A 16,925-nucleotide genomic window follows, 5' to 3' on the forward strand; every position below is an offset into this window, starting at 1 on the left:
TTTCTTTTCCGATCGCACCTTTCTGTCCTCTGTACCTTGCACTGGCTGACAGGATATATTTTTCTTCCACTTGGTGTCGCTCTGAATCACGTTTCAGCCAAGTGACGTTGCTAATACGTTGCTAAGTGAAAAAAATAATAAAATGCGAAGAGTAAAGAGTTGCGCAACGACTCGGCAAAATAGGTGCATGTGAGAAAACCGTGCGGGCCACACTAACAATGAACTTTGACGTTATGTCGGGGGCCACAAAATATCGGCCTGCGGGCCGCGAGTCTGAGACCCCTGGTTTAGAGAGATGACGTCACAAGTACAACCAGCCTATATAAGGCGGCACTGTGCATTTCAGCCTCATTTCGATTTGACAGATCAAGAGACTTGTTGCTGTACGACTGTGCGCTACGTTTATTAAAACAGTTTGATTATTCGCTACAACCGTGACATGTACAGCTGTTGAAGACCGACTGCGGTCGTTCCTGAGATGCTGCAGTACTGGGAGAAACGGGAAGAAGGAGCTGAAGGTCCAGCTGAGGGCCGAGAAGGAGGAGAGACAGAGGCTGGAAACCATGTGGGAGGACGAGAGAAAAGATCTGCTGGAGATGATCAATAAAAAGAAGAATCTGAGGATGACCAGTGAGATGGAGAAGAACGATATTATAGCGAAGGACTTGTGTAAGGAGCTCACGTTCAATGCTCAGACTGAAAAACACAGGAATTCCTGAAATCAAATCAGGAGGAGGTGAAGAACATCAGGAGCGACCTGCTGGAGGAACAAAAGCTCAGTCTGATGGAGACAGAGCAACACCGACTGAAAGTGGAAAGTCTGAAAGCTCAGTGGGAGGAGGAGAAGAAATGATGAGAAAGATCAGAGAACTCGAGGAGCTCCGACTGAAGGAGCAAATGCAGCAGACACTGTTAGGAGAAAGACTCCGGTTAGCTGTGGAAAGATTTGAGAAGGTAGCAGTTCTGTAGATGGAGAAAGAAGCACAAAGACTGGACGGACTGGATGAAACTCAGCCTCAGACAAACATGGCCAAAATAATTATTATTATTATTGTTATTAATGTAATCAGTTGCTGCTTTTGTTCTGTTTACATGAGTTAAATACATGTTTTTTTTAATAAATTGTGCTTGTTAAGTGACTTATTTTACAAATAAAATAAAGATTATAGACCTCGCCCCTGGGTTTCCTCCTGGTGCTCCAGTTTCCACTCACAAGTCTAAAGACATGCAGTCAGGTCAATTTGAGCTGCTAAAATTACTGTGTGTGTGTGTGTGTGTGTGTGTGTGTGTGTCTGCTCGGTGTTGGACAGGTGTGCCAAGGGTGTTTCCTGTTGTTCAGAATCAAAATAGGCTGTGTTGAATGTCCTTGAAAGTTAGTTAGTGTATTTTAATGTTAAATGTCCTCAGTGTAAAGCGGGTCTCTAGAATTGCACATCCACTTCTCTGCTGCTTAATGGAAGACCAGCCAAACAATCCTGTCATAAAATGCAAATCAGACAGATATAAGATTTGGTAAAGACTGACTGCCACCCTGAAACAGCACCACACAGTCTGACTGATCATATACATCACAGATAAAACAATACACATGTGCTACACCACTGCCATGTTCAGACTTCTTACTGCTGCATAGCAATTGCTTCAGCAACTGGTAGTTTAGGTGGCACACGTTAAAAGTGTTGAGGTAACCAAAAACAAAGCATTTAATTTATAAGACTATTAAACGTAAATATTTTTGTTAAGCTGGCAGCATTCTTATGTTAAAAAAAATCATCTACGTTAATAATGTTGGTTGCAATATTGTGAACATTAAAAAAATGAAGACATCAACAAATAAAGACAACCTTTTCTAATTTTGTCCTGTTCTTCTTATGCTCCTAGTACTAGTGGTTTACTCATCTTTTACATTACATTTACATTGCATTTAACAGACACTTTTATTCAATGAGACTTACAATATTACAATAAAGCATTTCACTGCCAGTTTGTACTATCTGTGACTATATATGTGACAGATAAAACCTTGATTTGATTTGAATACTTTGACTTACAGCCTGACAGTTGGGGGGCTTGAACCAGCAACCTTCTGATTATCAGTCCAGTACCTTAACCACTAATACTTTGGGTTTATAAGTGATATATAAGCCCAAATAATTTAGATTACAGAGAACAATTCGTCTGTCTGTGTTTTTATATTGTTCAAATCATTACCTATTTATTGCCTTTTTGTACTGATGTGTGGGTGGTGGCGCAGTGGGTAGCACTGTCTCCTCGCAGCAAGAAGGTCCTGGGTTCGATCCCCAGGTGGGGCGGTCAGAGTCCTTTATGTGTCGAGTTTGCATGTTCTCCCAGTGTCTGTGTAAGTTTCACCCCACAGTTGAAAAACGTACAAGTAAAGGAAATTGGATATACTAAATTATCAGTGACTGTGTTTGACAATAAACTTGTTAACTGGTGTAAGCAGTAACTACCTGTCCTGTCATGAATGTAGCCAAAGTGTGTAAATTATAATGTTAAAATCCTAATAACTAAATAAATTGTACTTGCCACGAAGATAATCTGTTCTGTACAAAAGCAGCAACTGTCTTGAAGGACAAGATTACACAAAACGGTGATATTTTTGCCAAACAAACTCTGAATTCCTAATTTATGTTGAAATAAAACTTGTCCGGATGGTCAGATGTAAAAAAAACTGGTCTGTTTTAAATAAAAGCTGCTGGAACTCTGGTGTCACTATCCACGGTCTAGTGGGGATTCATCTTATGTTCACACTACACAACTGGATCTCTTGTAATCGGGAGTCTTTCAAGTCGGTGTGGCTTTCACACTACACGGCTGATCGGTGATAGGGGGTCACACACTACACCATCTATCACCAACTGGAATCACAGGAGAGCTCCTCTGGTCTCCCAAACTACGTTCAGTCACGAAAACAAACTCGAGAAGTGACAAAAGGTTTAACCCTCCTGTTAGGTTATGGGTCAAATTGACTCATCTTAAGGTTTCAAACTATAAAAAAAAAATACAGTTAAAAGTACTTTTTCAGGATGAAACTTCTTTTGCTTGGCTTAATAAGTTAAATCAACATATAAAATAAAAATGGTGTATTTCACATATTTGCAAAAACATTAAAACATTTTATATTAATTGCAGTTTTACAGGACAACGTATGTTAAAGTTTTTAATTCATGTCACATCCTTGTGAGGAATAAAGCAGTATGTAGGGCCCGAATAGCTCAGTCGGTAGAGCATCAGACTTTTAATCTGAAGGTCCAGAGTTCAAGTCTCTGTTTGGGTGAGTTGTTAAGCACTAATGTCCTGTACAATGTGGTTTATTTAGAAAGTTAAAGGATTTGTACTTAGTGAGATATATCTAACTAAAATATCATGCACTTGATCAGCTTGAAATAATAGCACACTGTATGTGTAACATGTTCTCCACACAGACTAGTTGTACACCCAGCTGTTTCAAACACACTGTAGTAAATAGAGGACAGTTTAAATCTATATTTATGTGCAGCCTAATAATGCACTGAGTTCTAGATATTAATACCTACATATATTTTATGATGAATTACATGCATCATAATTTCAGTTCTTGCTTCACAGAGCCGCTTTGTTATTGCACTGCACTAAACAGTTGGTAGATCCTGCACTATTTTAGGCCTTACAGTTGCAGCATCAAAGCTCTGTTACTACATTACAATTTATAAAGGGTAAAAGAGGGTTATTTTTTATGGGAATTAGCTCAAATGGTAGAGCGCTCACTTAGCATGTGAGAGGTAGCGGGATCGATGCCCGCATTCTCCAGTAAAGAAACATTATGATCATTTAAGGGCATCATGTAATATGAAAGTCGTTGTGTCATTGCTCACTGAAACGCAGCATTAAAAATGATGTCAATCTGTAAGTGTTACAATGACGTTAATGCTCTGTATTCATTCAAATCATTTGTTGAAGACCATTTTTAGTTTTTAAATTGACAAACACGCAATAACTTATAATATATAAAATATATGATATATATATAAGTAGAGGTACTTGACTTGTTGATGTTTTTTTTTTTTTTTTCATTTAATCTAGGAAAACGCTTTGTAAAAGATGAACAGCTGAAACTCACGACATTCCCTAAACTGATCTATTTCAGTCATGGTTTTTATCTAATTCGCTTATGACACTTGTTAACACTTGTTCGCTATCGTTGTGGCTGAAACACATGAATTTCCTAATTAGAACAGACATCATTGTGAATACGGTTGTTTTGACTTGTTCTGACTAACATTACATTTTCTTCTTGTTATCATCATTATTATTCTAAATTGTTATGTTTATTATTTAGTTTTAGTTTTTTTTTTCCATTTGTTCTTTCAGCTACATGACAGTTAAGCACCCTGGACTCGACCTAGTCCTGCTTGGTAGCTGTGTTTTACTTCGCACTAAACAGCCTATTTTTCTAGTAGAAAAGGAAGCTCACATCCGCTTATAAATGCATGTGGAAAACACCAAGGTCTGGTTTGCTCTTTTCAGCCTGTGTCTACAAGAAGATCGGGTTTCCTCAGCATATTTTTACGTGTAATAAGATGTGAAATGTGCGCTGCGTCGCTTTACGCATCAGGAGCGGTGTGCTGTTTTAGCAGAACACAAGGAAACAGAGCATCGTTAGGTTCCCTTTGCGGGCTTTTACATGAACGAGAGAGTTTATGTTCGGCCGACGTGCACTTTATTACCTCGCATTTTATATCAGGACTTGTATTTTAATCTCTTTTTGCCATGAGAAAACACAAGTGCGCATGTGTCACGGAAGCACACAGACGCTGCGCTGGCCGAGCTGAGTCTACACAGTTCTCATGTGTGCTATAAAGCCCCGCCCCCTCTCGTAAGAGGGAGGAGTCTCTGTACAACAGAGCACAGCGCTTCACTCGCTCTTTCTTAGTGTCGTTTTAGCTCAAACAACGATGGTAGAAGAAGCTCCAGCACCGGCCAGCTCGGCCCCCGCCAAGGCTCCTAAAAAGAAGACCGCGGCCAAACCCAAGAAAGCGGGTCCCAGCGTCGGCGAGCTGATCGTCAAAGCTGTTTCCGCTTCCAAGGAGAGGAGCGGCGTGTCCCTGGCCGCCCTGAAGAAAGCTCTGTCTGCAGGTGGATACGACGTGGAGAAGAACAACTCCCGCGTCAAACTCGCCGTCAAAAGCCTGGTGACCAAGGACATCCTGGTGCAGACCAAGGGCACCGGCGCCTCAGGATCTTTCAAGCTCAACAAGAAGCAGATCGAGGTGAAGAAACCCGCGGCCAAAAAAGCCGCCGCTCCTAAAGTGAAAAAGGCCGCAAAGAAACCCGCAGCTGCAAAGAAGCCCAAGAAGGTAACAGCCAAGAAACCCGCCGCTAAGAAGTCCCCCAAGAAGGTCAAGAAACCCGCTGCGGCCGCTAAGAAAGCCAAGAACCCTAAGAAGGCAGCCAAGAGTCCTAAAAAAGCCAAGGCAGCCAAACCCAAGACCGCTAAGCCCAAAGCGACCAAGGCCAAAAAAGCTGCACCCAAGAAGAAGTAAACTTGTTCCTGTTTTATTACTTTTGTTTTATTAAAACGGCTCTTTTAAGAGCCACCTATATCTTCCCATAAAGAGTCGCGTTTCCTAAACTCATACATACATATAAGCATGCATGCAAACATATTTTGTGGAAAGAGTGATAAGCAAGGAGTTAAAAACACTAAGTATGACTGGTCTTGTTTTATGTGTATTAATGATTTTGTCACACATCCCCTTAAAACTGTCCGTATAAATGTGTATATGTATGTGAATTTACGTATATGAGCACCTTACATAGTGTAATTGTTAGTGTAAATGTTATTGTGACATAATATAATGTAATTGATGCTTAAGAGAAGCTTTTCTGTATCATACATTACACGGGCAGGAGAACGGAGGAGAAGAGAGGGGGGAGGGGCGGGGCAATATGTGAGGGGGCGTGTATGTGTTGCCCTGAGACATGACGGCGCGTTTAGGATTGGCTCAGCTTTGCCTTCGCTCTAAGCCAATAGGAGAGAGGCAGTTTGCCTATATCATACCGTTTCGAGCGCTCTCCCAGCTTACTTCAGTTTTGTTCGACGAACGCATCTGATCATCAAAATGAGTGGCCGAGGGAAGACCGGTGGTAAGACTAGAGCTAAGGCCAAGACTCGTTCATCCCGTGCTGGCCTTCAGTTCCCCGTGGGCCGTGTTCACAGACACCTACGTAAGGGTAATTACGCCCACCGTGTGGGAGCTGGTGCTCCTGTCTACTTGGCTGCCGTGCTGGAGTATCTGACTGCTGAGATCCTCGAGTTGGCTGGTAACGCCGCCAGAGATAACAAGAAGTCTCGTATCATCCCTCGTCATCTGCAGTTGGCCGTGCGTAACGACGAGGAGTTGAACAGACTGCTTGGAGGTGTAACCATCGCTCAGGGCGGTGTGCTGCCTAACATCCAGGCTGTTCTGTTGCCCAAGAAGACCGAGAAAGCAGCCAAGGCCAAGTAAACTCGCTCTCGTGTTCTAACCAAAAGGCTCTTTTAAGAGCCACCCATTTCCACAGAAAAAGTGCAATTTCCTCAGATAATGTGTAAATAAATGTAATATTGTTTCATAGACTCACACGGCAGAAACCACATGATTTATGACATGGTAAAATTAACAAATCAATATGTACGACTTATTTTTTTTTATCCCCATTTATCTATCTTTACGTATATCCCTATATATGTATACATTAGCCAAGTTATAGATCACTTGCAGTAGCAAAACCAACAATATAGACGATTAAAAGTGGTGCAACAAACGTGTTTGTGTAATACACATGGAACAAAAATAATAATAAGCAAAATGAACGAAATATTCAATAATATATTTTTTAAAAAGGTATATACTTTAATTGCGATTGTAAGCTGTGTTCTAAAAGCACAAAGAAAGAAAGGAAAGTATTATAAATCCCGCCAACAGCATAGAGGAAATACTTTGTTTTTTGAAACGAGGCAGTGGCAGAACGCCGACCAGTAAGTGACATTTGACGTAAGCACGATCGTCCAATGAGAAAAGAGCTTCATCAAGACGCCCAATGAGCGCGGAGCGGCTCTGGTACTTAAATAGAGCGTGTTGGGCGGGTTAACATATTCTGTCCTACAGTTGGTGAAGTGCAGAGTTCCAGACGCGATGGCAAGAACCAAGCAGACCGCGCGTAAGTCCACCGGTGGTAAGGCGCCGAGGAAGCAGCTCGCCACTAAGGCTGCCCGCAAGAGCGCCCCGGCTACTGGCGGTGTGAAGAAACCTCACCGTTACAGGCCAGGTACCGTGGCTCTGCGTGAAATCCGCCGTTATCAGAAGTCCACTGAGCTGCTCATCCGCAAGCTGCCCTTCCAGCGCCTGGTTAGAGAGATCGCTCAGGACTTTAAGACCGATCTGCGCTTCCAGAGTTCTGCCGTCATGGCTCTGCAGGAGGCCAGTGAGGCTTACCTGGTCGGTCTGTTCGAGGACACCAACCTGTGCGCCATCCATGCCAAGAGGGTGACCATCATGCCTAAGGACATCCAGCTGGCCCGCCGTATTCGCGGAGAGCGTGCTTAAACGAACCCACTCCATCCAGTTATCCCCAAAGGCTCTTTTAAGAGCCACTTACATGCTTCCACTGAAATGGGCACTTTTCATAACATTTTCTTTTATTTATTTGTGTGCGTGTGTCGGTTCCGAGTTATAAGTTAATTATGTTTATCAGTTATAAATAGTAAAAACGGGTTACATAAGTACAGCAGATTAAAGATTGTCAGGTGGCGTCTTATAACACATAATTATAATATTGTATTATAACATACTGATTAATAATTTTTATAGTGTGTATGTTTACGGGGTTCTGTTAAGCATTAAGTTAGTACGAGTAATATAGTCGTTATGAGTAGTAGAGTAAATTATTATTCAGAATAATGTATTAATGTCAATAATAAAATACTATTATAGGTAATTAACACAGCAATTACAATTTTGAACATATTGTAAAATATTAACTGTAAATAATCATAATTACTCATAATAATGCATTATTTCTATTATACATTGTTGTAATAATAGTATTATAGGCAGTAATAGTACTAGTAGCTGTAATTATAATGTTATGGAGAATCAATTAGTGGAGCGTGGCTCCCATCTCGTCGTTAAAATGTGACAACACAAACTAAATCTGTGTGTATGAGTATGTATGTGTTTTCTTCTCTGTATGTATAATATGTATTTTTATGTGTGTGTATATATATATATATATATATATATATATTTATATATATATATATATATATATACATAAATATATATTAACTGTCCACTTGTCATAGACTAAAATCTTTACATATTACAATACACTGACATTCATTTTATTTAGTGTTACACATTTGTGCTGTAAGTTCTACAACTACACATTTTTTATTTTTTTTGTTTAATGTTTTCATTTTGTAATTTTTTTTTTCAGTTTTTTTTTTACTCAGACATCTCTCTCTCTCTCTCTCTAATTTACTCAAATTTTACTCTAAATTTTCTTATTTCAACTACCATTTTGATCATAAACTGAACATTATCCCCTGGTATAGATTTTATTGGCTACATTGTCATGTCTCTAATGGCTATTTGTCCCACCTAATTGTACAATATTAAAACTGAGACAAATATTGCGGATCTACTACATTATAATAGGTTTTAGTGTTGTATAAAAGCCCTGTTGAATTTTTTTCTTTTTTCTTTTGTTTCTTTGTTTGTTTCTTTTTTATCCTGTTGGCAAAGCATTCCTAAAAACTGCACAGCGTACATCAGTTACAATAATAGTTATGTGGAAAACATTGGATGGATCGTGAGCCGATTTACTGTGAAAAACAGTGGAGGCACTAGCACGTTCTATAAGATCTACTCCGAGCAACTGCGGTCACAGTGGGCGGTCGCTGCTTAACTCCGCCCCATCGTCTTCAACTAGGTCCAATAGAGGGAAATAACAGGCTCGCTGTGAACGCTCGTCCTGCATTGACTCGCTTAATCTCGACGAGAGCAGTAACGATGTCCGGAAGAGGGAAGGGCGGCAAATATTGAAATATTGAAATATTGAAATATTGTAATATAGTGGATTTTAGAGGCCTTAGAGAGGAAGAAAAGAAAGAATGTGTAAATAATATCTTATGTAAAAAAATATCCGAGAAGTTAAGGGATATTACATGGTTTGTAGCAGTGAGGAGATTTCCAGTGAGATCTGTAGTGAAGTGGAGTTGTTTTGTGAAGACAAACATGTGCCCTATGCCAAAATGCCAGACAGAGGAAACTTTAGAACATTTTATTCTAGAGTGTTATCGTTCCCAAGAAGTATGGAGCAAAATGGAAAATTTAGGTCTTGAGATTAAAATTCATATGAAGTCCGTCTGTTTCGGTATTTTTGATGAAATCATGCCTAAAGATAAACATGACTTCTTGTGGTTAGTACTGTGTATTGTGAAGTCTAAATTATGGAAAACAAGATGCAGAATGACTATTGACCAACAATTTGTTTCAGCAGAGAATGTTTATAAAAATATAAGAACTGAACTGAAAAGAATACGAACAATGAATGTTTTATTTAAGGACTCTGAATTGTGGAAGATTTTAAAATTGTAAATAAAATATTAAATAAAAAAAAAAAGAAAGGGCGGCAAAGGTCTTGGAAAAGGAGGCGCTAAGCGTCACCGCAAAGTTCTCCGTGATAACATCCAGGGTATTACTAAACCCGCCATCCGCCGTTTGGCTCGCCGTGGTGGTGTGAAGCGTATTTCCGGCTTGATCTACGAGGAGACCCGCGGTGTGCTCAAGGTTTTCCTTGAGAACGTCATCCGTGATGCCGTCACCTACACCGAGCACGCCAAGAGAAAGACCGTCACCGCAATGGACGTGGTGTACGCTCTGAAACGCCAGGGACGCACCCTGTACGGATTCGGGGGTTAAACGTTCAGACCTCCACGCTAACACAACGGCTCTTTTAAGAGCCACCCATATTTTCTACAAAAGAGAAATTCCTTCTTGTTTATTATATTATTATTAGTGTTTAGTAATAGCACGTTCACTGATGCGTTTGTAGATGTGCAGATCACTCGTTTAGCCCCCATAGCTTGAAAGCATCATTATAAATAAAAATAACACATTCACTGATGCATTTTTTATCAGTTCACTTATGTAGCCCTAAAAGCTTGGCGTTATCATTAGTAGTGTTAATATTACGTTTACTATCAGATCTCTCGTTTAGCCTTCAAACGGCGTGTTTGCATACTACCAATGTACAGCTATACTGTAGATTACACTACAATCATTAACACGATCTTTGTGTAAAATACAGTAAAACATTGTGTCCGAATGCTTCGCTTAAAAAACAAACAAAAAATTATCTATCTATTTATCCTAACTATAAAATATTGATAAATAAAATATTGCTATTGATTCTTTTATATTCGGTTTTAAAACATGTATCGACCTCAGATTAAGCGGGAAAAGACAACAAAGAACAGATTCTAGTGAATGGGGCAGAAGGGGGCGTGGAACGGTATGTTGTCTGTCCAATAGAAACCCAGGAGCTTGGACCAATCAGAGTTACGTGTTCCAACTTGGCTTACTCAGCATGCAGGGTTAATAAAGCGGGCGTGTAGAGCGTCTACAGTCACTTGCAGTTTGTTCTAGAGGAAACAGCAGCATCATGCCCGAACCAGCGAAGGCCGCGCCCAAGAAGGGTTCCAAGAAAACCGTCCCCAAGACCGCCGGCAAAGGAGGCAAGAAGCGCAGAAAGGCCAGGAAGGAGAGCTACGCTATCTACGTGTACAAGGTCCTGAAACAGGTCCACCCTGATACCGGGATCTCCTCCAAGGCTATGGGCATCATGAACTCCTTCGTCAACGACATTTTCGAGCGTATCGCTGGTGAGTCCTCTCGTCTGGCTCACTACAACAAGCGCTCCACCATTACCTCCAGGGAGATCCAGACCGCCGTGCGCCTGCTGCTTCCCGGTGAGCTGGCCAAGCACGCCGTGTCCGAGGGTACCAAGGCCGTCACCAAGTACACCAGCTCCAAGTAAAGCGCCTTAGTCGCTCTGGCAAACCAACGGCTCTTTTAAGAGCCACCCATCTTATCAAGTTAAGAGAATTTTCTTCTTTTTAAATATTAGATCTGAATATGTCATACACATTATCTAGATAGCCTCACATGTTTATAATACTTTATTTTTTTATATTTATTAATATATTACTATTTTTGGTCACTTGTTTTTCACGGTTTGTCCACGACTGTCACTATGTGGTGAGTTTAGGAGATTACACAATAAAATGTCACTGTACTCTTAAAGTTATTATAATACACTCAGAGCCGTAGAGAGAGAGATGCTACACTCCTTGATCTCGCCAAACAAACCCGGTGCTGTTAAAAAAAAAAAAAAAAACGATAACTAACTGTAACTGTATTAGGCGTTTACAAAACTAACGAGAACGTACTAATATTATAGAAAGAATAGCCTTCGTTTTCGTGTTCATCATTTTATTCATGAGCATTGTGAACTGATATGAAATCGATGTTTTCCACTCGAGCACCGTACTGTACCTCATGCGGTCTTTCCCAATCCGCTCCCTCCTCACTAACACTCCACTACAGAGGGACCCTCCACGTGAACGCGCAAACAGAGGCGGAGTGAAGAGGGGGAGTGAGTAGGGAGCGGATTGAGATTGGGGGGATTGGGCTCCCTGACGGCACTTCATGTTTACATTCCGTTTCTGCTCTCCACGCTAGCCTGCAAAATGACCACAGCAAAAGTTAAGTTGATGTTTTTCTGATGTGTCATGAATTAGTTTATATTATTATTAGGGCTGTCGTTAATCGCGGTAATTAACGCGATTAAAGCGTTAAAAATTTTAATCGCGATTAAAAAACAATCGAGGAGATTTTTTTAATCAAACTATTTTTATTGAGCTGTTTGTGTCACGTAAATTTGCGTCTCTGTGGTAATTTTTGTTTCTTAAAAGTGCATGAAGCAGAACTCTGATGAACAGAACTTCTGATAGCTTCCCTACGCACTCGCTCCCTGCGCCCCTATAGTGCACTTAACATTCATGAACTTTTACCAGTTCATGTGAACAGACTCATTTTAAATAACTGACTGAAAGATGGTAACTGTCAACAACTACATTTCAGCAGCAGTATTATACACATTTTGCACTTACGGCTGATATCTTGTGGACTGTTACAGTTTTTGTGGACAGTTGGTTGTTCAACAGTATTTGAAAAACATTTTTAAATGGTATCTTTTGTTGAGTTTTTATTACACAATACTTACTCTGACCTTTTTGAATCCTACACCTGAAAAATGGCCCAAAGTATAAAAAAAACCTAAAACTAATACTAGAACTAATAAAAACTAAACTAAAACTAAGCATTAAAACAATAATAAAAATTAAAAAGAACTAGCAAACCCATTATAAAAACTTATTAAAACTAACTAAATTAGAGAGAAAAAAGTCACAACGAAATAAAACTAAACTATAATGAAAAATCCAAAACTGTTATAACCTTGATTCCTACATGTAATACATTAATGAATTCATTGTGAATATGCACAAGTTCATTTTGTCTAATGTAAGTGCTGGAGAAGGTACAGAATGTAGTTGAGTTAAAGTAGAGATATCCAAGGTAAAATATTACTCCAGTAAAATTAGTAAAAAAAAAAAAAACATTACAACGGTTCTCTATGGGAGTGTTACCACTCTGTTCTCTCTACCGCTCTGGATACACTTAAAATATCGTCTCGTTATTATTGTTAGGATTGAAGTTTTGTTTAAGCTGAGAGTGTAATGGTCAACTATTATCATTAAACAGCATTAAGTGGCTCCATTTATATGCATTCTGACACACACACACAAAATTCAACAGGGCTTCTATGCAACTCTTAACCCTATTACAAAGTACTATAATCGCCATATTTGTCGCATTTTTTAATATTGTACAATTAGGTGTGACAAATAGCCATTAGAGACATGAAAATGTAGCCCAAAAAATAACCCATACTAGGATATGAGACAGTGTGGGAGAATAGAGCAGTGTATAATAAAGAATTCATATTAGGTAAAAGTAGTGAAATTGAAATAAAACAAACAAATAGCTTTAGAAACCTTTCAGTGCTTGTGAAAGTAGCATTAGAGACACGTTAGGATAAAAAAAAAAAAACATCTAAAACACCTGCAGCGGTGTAGGAGGAGGTGTTGGGTGAATAAAACATGAAGGTAAAATTGTGTTTAGGAATGTGTAATATATAAATTGACAACGCTTGTGTTTGTTGCTAGCTTTTGCAGAAGTGTGTTTGTGAGAGAGTAAAAAATGTAAGTAAAATAGGTGGATATGTCTCACCTGGACTGCTAGAGCCATTAATGTTTTGTTAAATTGGGTGTTAGGGTCATGAATGAGTGATTAACTAAATAAACAATGAATACATTAAACAAATTAATAACTAAAAATTGAGTAAAAAAGTTTTCAGATTCTTCTGTGCTGAACAATACTGACTTATAAAGTCTTATAAAGTGACATCTGTGTTAAAAATGTGTTTGTATATTTCACTGTATTGTGAGAAATGGGACGTTATAAGTCATATTCTGCTAAAGCATAACGTTTCATGAACACACTTCAAAGTCAGACACATCTTGGTTAAAGTGAAAGTGATCTCAGCTGTGTATCAATAAAAGCCATATAAGTGAAATAAGACATTGTATGATCTATTAATTAATCTATATGACCAATTAGCCATTACTTATTCAGGAAAGTTTAGCTTTACTTAAAAATATTGTCCTACACAGGTTCAGTATTTATATTGTAGAATTAATCATGTTTTAATAAAATAAAGACATGAAGCACAAAAGATCCTCTGTACTTTGTATAGTTTATTAAACAATTCAAATTCAAATTAGTCTGTGACCATGTTTGATATTAAACTTCCTCTTGAGACTGTAAACCTTCTTGTACAGTTTTTCCTCCATCAAGTTCCAGATTAAGTTTCTGGAATCTTTCAAATGTATATTTCAGCTTCACAGGAAACTCAAGGTTCAAGGTACTTGAGGCCATTGATCAATCCCATTACCAGCATGCATGCCCGGGCTTGGTTTCCACATCCGGGTTGTCCTCTATCAGAATAGACACGTCTACCAACTCATTCTCAGCAATTGGATTATGGATCACAAGCACCTTCATGGTTTGGTCCACGTGGAGCTCACATTCATTCTTCATGTTGAAAAGTAAAAAAGCAAAGGAATTTTAAATATAAAACAAGTATGTGTGTAATCCTGTAAGTATCTTCTTGAAAAAGCTCTTCTTGATGTTCCCCAAGGTACTCGATAAGGTAACAGATAACTGCATCCCTTTTTACTCAACACTCTGCAATGGTAAGGAGACGTTAATAATTCAGCCTTTATTCATCACATCTACATTAAAGCATAGTGAAATTTGTCTTTGCACTCTGTCTTTGTTGGAAAGTTGGGTTCAGAGCATGAGGGCAGTTATAGCACAGCTCCCCTCTCAAGATCAGGAACTCAGGGTGTTATTTCTCCCAATCCAAAAAAAAAAAACAGGTACAAAATATTAAACATAAAAATTTATTTCACCAAGATATTCATACACTCAAACCTGGCCTAAACTAATAAACAAACTTTAAACTAAACTTCAGTGCATCTCAATTATTACACCACCATTACAACTCCCACATGCCCAACCAAACAAACTCCTTTTTTTCCCTTAAATACTCATGAGGGTTTGGACCAAACCAACTATAGGTAACATAGCATTTCCTAAGTTCACCACTATCAAAAAGTCATTGGTCTATGACAATTACATTGAGACAATCACAATTATATAAATCCCATTAACCATCAGTGCTCGGGTCCTTTGACTCCCAGCACAGCTGCCTGTATGCCTGGTGCAAACCTGTAAGTACAACAAACCTTTTTTGGTTAAAAATTAACACTACTAACCCTACAAACATTTATCCCACGTTTTACCCTTATTCCCCTTCAATTAAATAATCAGTAAATGATTTAATAAGTAAATGATTGTGGTGTTTGTACATTACAGTCCATATAACCCTTGAAACAACATTAGCTTTGTTACACAGGGACTTAACACCTCGAGCTAATTACACCCATTGTAAAAGTGTCAAATTAAAAAGTACCTCATTTACAGTGGATAGGAGAGGACGCATCTCAGCACCAGCAGCTCCTCCTCTGGCACGCATTAGCTGCAGAAGACGTGATGTGTACCCATCGAGATTAAGCATGAACGTCTCTTCCAGGGCAATTGTCGTAATATGACGGAACTCCTCTTTGATCTAGTAAATAAGTTTGATTTGATACATTTGATAAGAGTTGACAAGGAAAGCAGCAGCAGTTTACCTACCAGTCCTGCAGATCATGTTCTAATATCACAAAGAAAGCCTACTATAATAAATCAGATATTGATTTATGACATTATGCATCACACTGGAATCACTCATACATCAATCCTAAATCAGGTTAAGTTCTGTATATGCAATACAACATTTAAAATGATTTAAAAAAAGCAATTAAAGCAAATAACAAGGACACAGACAGGTTTCTTTTTACTTAAATAACAAATATTAGATTAGATTCAACTTTACTGCAATTTTGCAGAGTCCAGAATACAACTGAATAAGAATATGACATGGTCATGGTCATATTCATGTAAAAAAGGGACTGTGCCAGTTTAAAACATTATTGCGCTGTAATATGAACTGCTCATTTAAACATGGAAAAAGACTATATTATTCAACACTGCTGTAGGCCATTTCACTTGGTGAACAACTATTACACAGTTAAACTTCACAGATATGTATAATTACTACAGCCTGGTTTTACCTGCACCTGAAAGTAAAACTTGCTGATAAACACAAGTGAATAATTGGTGTGATCATGCAAGCTCACTTTGTCTAGTCAAATACACCAAGCAACATGTACGTAATTCCACTGCAAACACACCTATTAGCTGTTCTAATTATTATTAATTAATCATTGTGAAATTAATTGCCTTCTCTGAAGTTCTTCCTAGTTTTACTCATTATGCTTTAACAGTGACAATGGCACCCGTCTCGTTCCTTCCACTTACTGCTGTCGGCAGGTTACACTTGAGCTGAACACAAACATTAGTGCATAGAGCATCTTGGCATCTGTGTGCATTTGTTGCTTACTTAAGCTGAGCTTAGTAAACCCTGTTTTACGGTACTGGTCATATTGTGTACACAAACCTGTTTAGCTCATCGGTAGGGAGGCACTGTTGGATGAAGAGGTTGGTTGGGATGGCCCATAACTTGTGAGAGTTTGGATGCCCTTCCACATATGCCGGGGGTCAGAGTTGTGGAAGTTTTCCTCAACAGACGGTTTGTATGTGTGTTTGGCTGTTCTGGTGCTCTGTTTCAGATTTGCCCTGGCTAAGCTGTAGGCCTCAGTGTCACCCGATCTGAACGCAGCGTCTCGTGCTTTCAGCAGAGGACAAACCTCTGCATTCATCCAGGGCTTCTGATTGGGGAAGGTTTTCACATGCTTGACAGAGGTGACATCTAGTTTATATAGTATATTACAAATGAAGTGTACATGTCCAAGTCTTTGTCCATGGAGGCTTGAGACAAAAACATGCTCCAATCAGTGTTATGAAACTGATGCTGTAGGGAGGAGATGACTTTCAGTTACAGTGGACCTTCTCCTTTACTCTTACTAAAGTTAACTGCCACTCTGAACGTGCTTCGTCCGTCCAGCTTATATATTAAATATAGTATGTTATATTTTCCTCCAACATGGTCACAAGATCTTTTGATCCAGACTCAAATTTACTGTTCTATTGTTAAATCTTTGTGGCACTTTTGAAGCAAAGTAATAT

The 16,925-nt window shown here is 39.0% G+C and overlaps 3 protein-coding genes and 1 non-coding gene across 4 annotated transcripts; all 4 read left to right on the forward strand.

Moving 5' to 3' along the window:
• The first annotated feature begins 233 nt into the window (after positions 1–233).
• LOC134328410 (uncharacterized) lies at positions 234–11,085 on the forward strand. Its single transcript, XM_063009508.1, has 6 exons — positions 234–285; positions 448–630; positions 710–954; positions 3,341–3,362; positions 5,143–5,399; positions 10,744–11,085. Exons 1-6 carry the CDS (start codon positions 234–236, stop codon positions 11,083–11,085), a joined length of 1,101 nt encoding a protein of 366 aa, XP_062865578.1.
• Positions 3,226–3,298, forward strand: trnak-uuu (transfer RNA lysine (anticodon UUU)). Its single transcript has one exon. It is a non-coding gene; the product is annotated as a tRNA-Lys (tRNA).
• LOC134329001 (histone H2A-like) lies at positions 6,123–6,509 on the forward strand. The gene has a single exon (XM_063010242.1). It carries the CDS (start codon positions 6,123–6,125, stop codon positions 6,507–6,509), a length of 387 nt encoding a protein of 128 aa, XP_062866312.1.
• Positions 7,179–7,589, forward strand: LOC134328959 (histone H3). The gene has a single exon (XM_063010200.1). The coding sequence runs from the start codon at positions 7,179–7,181 to the stop codon at positions 7,587–7,589; it is 411 nt and encodes a 136-aa protein (XP_062866270.1).
• Positions 11,086–16,925: the final 5,840 nt, after the last annotated feature.

The sequence above is a fragment of the Trichomycterus rosablanca genome, chromosome 15 (genome assembly GCF_030014385.1).
Source record: "Trichomycterus rosablanca isolate fTriRos1 chromosome 15, fTriRos1.hap1, whole genome shotgun sequence".
NCBI lineage: Eukaryota > Metazoa > Chordata > Actinopteri > Siluriformes > Trichomycteridae > Trichomycterus > Trichomycterus rosablanca.

What these genes read in the sequence shown, in the direction of transcription:
- LOC134329001 (XM_063010242.1), top strand. Translation starts at nt 6,123, where the DNA reads ATGAGTGGCCGAGGGAAGACCGGTGGTAAGACTAGAGCTAAGGCCAAG.
- LOC134328959 (XM_063010200.1), top strand. Translation starts at nt 7,179, where the DNA reads ATGGCAAGAACCAAGCAGACCGCGCGTAAGTCCACCGGTGGTAAGGCG.
- LOC134328410 (XM_063009508.1), top strand. Translation starts at nt 234, where the DNA reads ATGTCGGGGGCCACAAAATATCGGCCTGCGGGCCGCGAGTCTGAGACC. An exon ending in AGTTAAAGGATTTGTACTTA is followed by an intron (nt 3,363 to 5,142) that starts GTGAGATATATC and finishes CTGCAGGTGGAT; the next exon opens with ACGACGTGGAGAAGAACAAC. An exon ending in CTAAGAAGTCCCCCAAGAAG is followed by an intron (nt 5,400 to 10,743) that starts GTCAAGAAACCC and finishes GCGCCCAAGAAG; the next exon opens with GGTTCCAAGAAAACCGTCCC.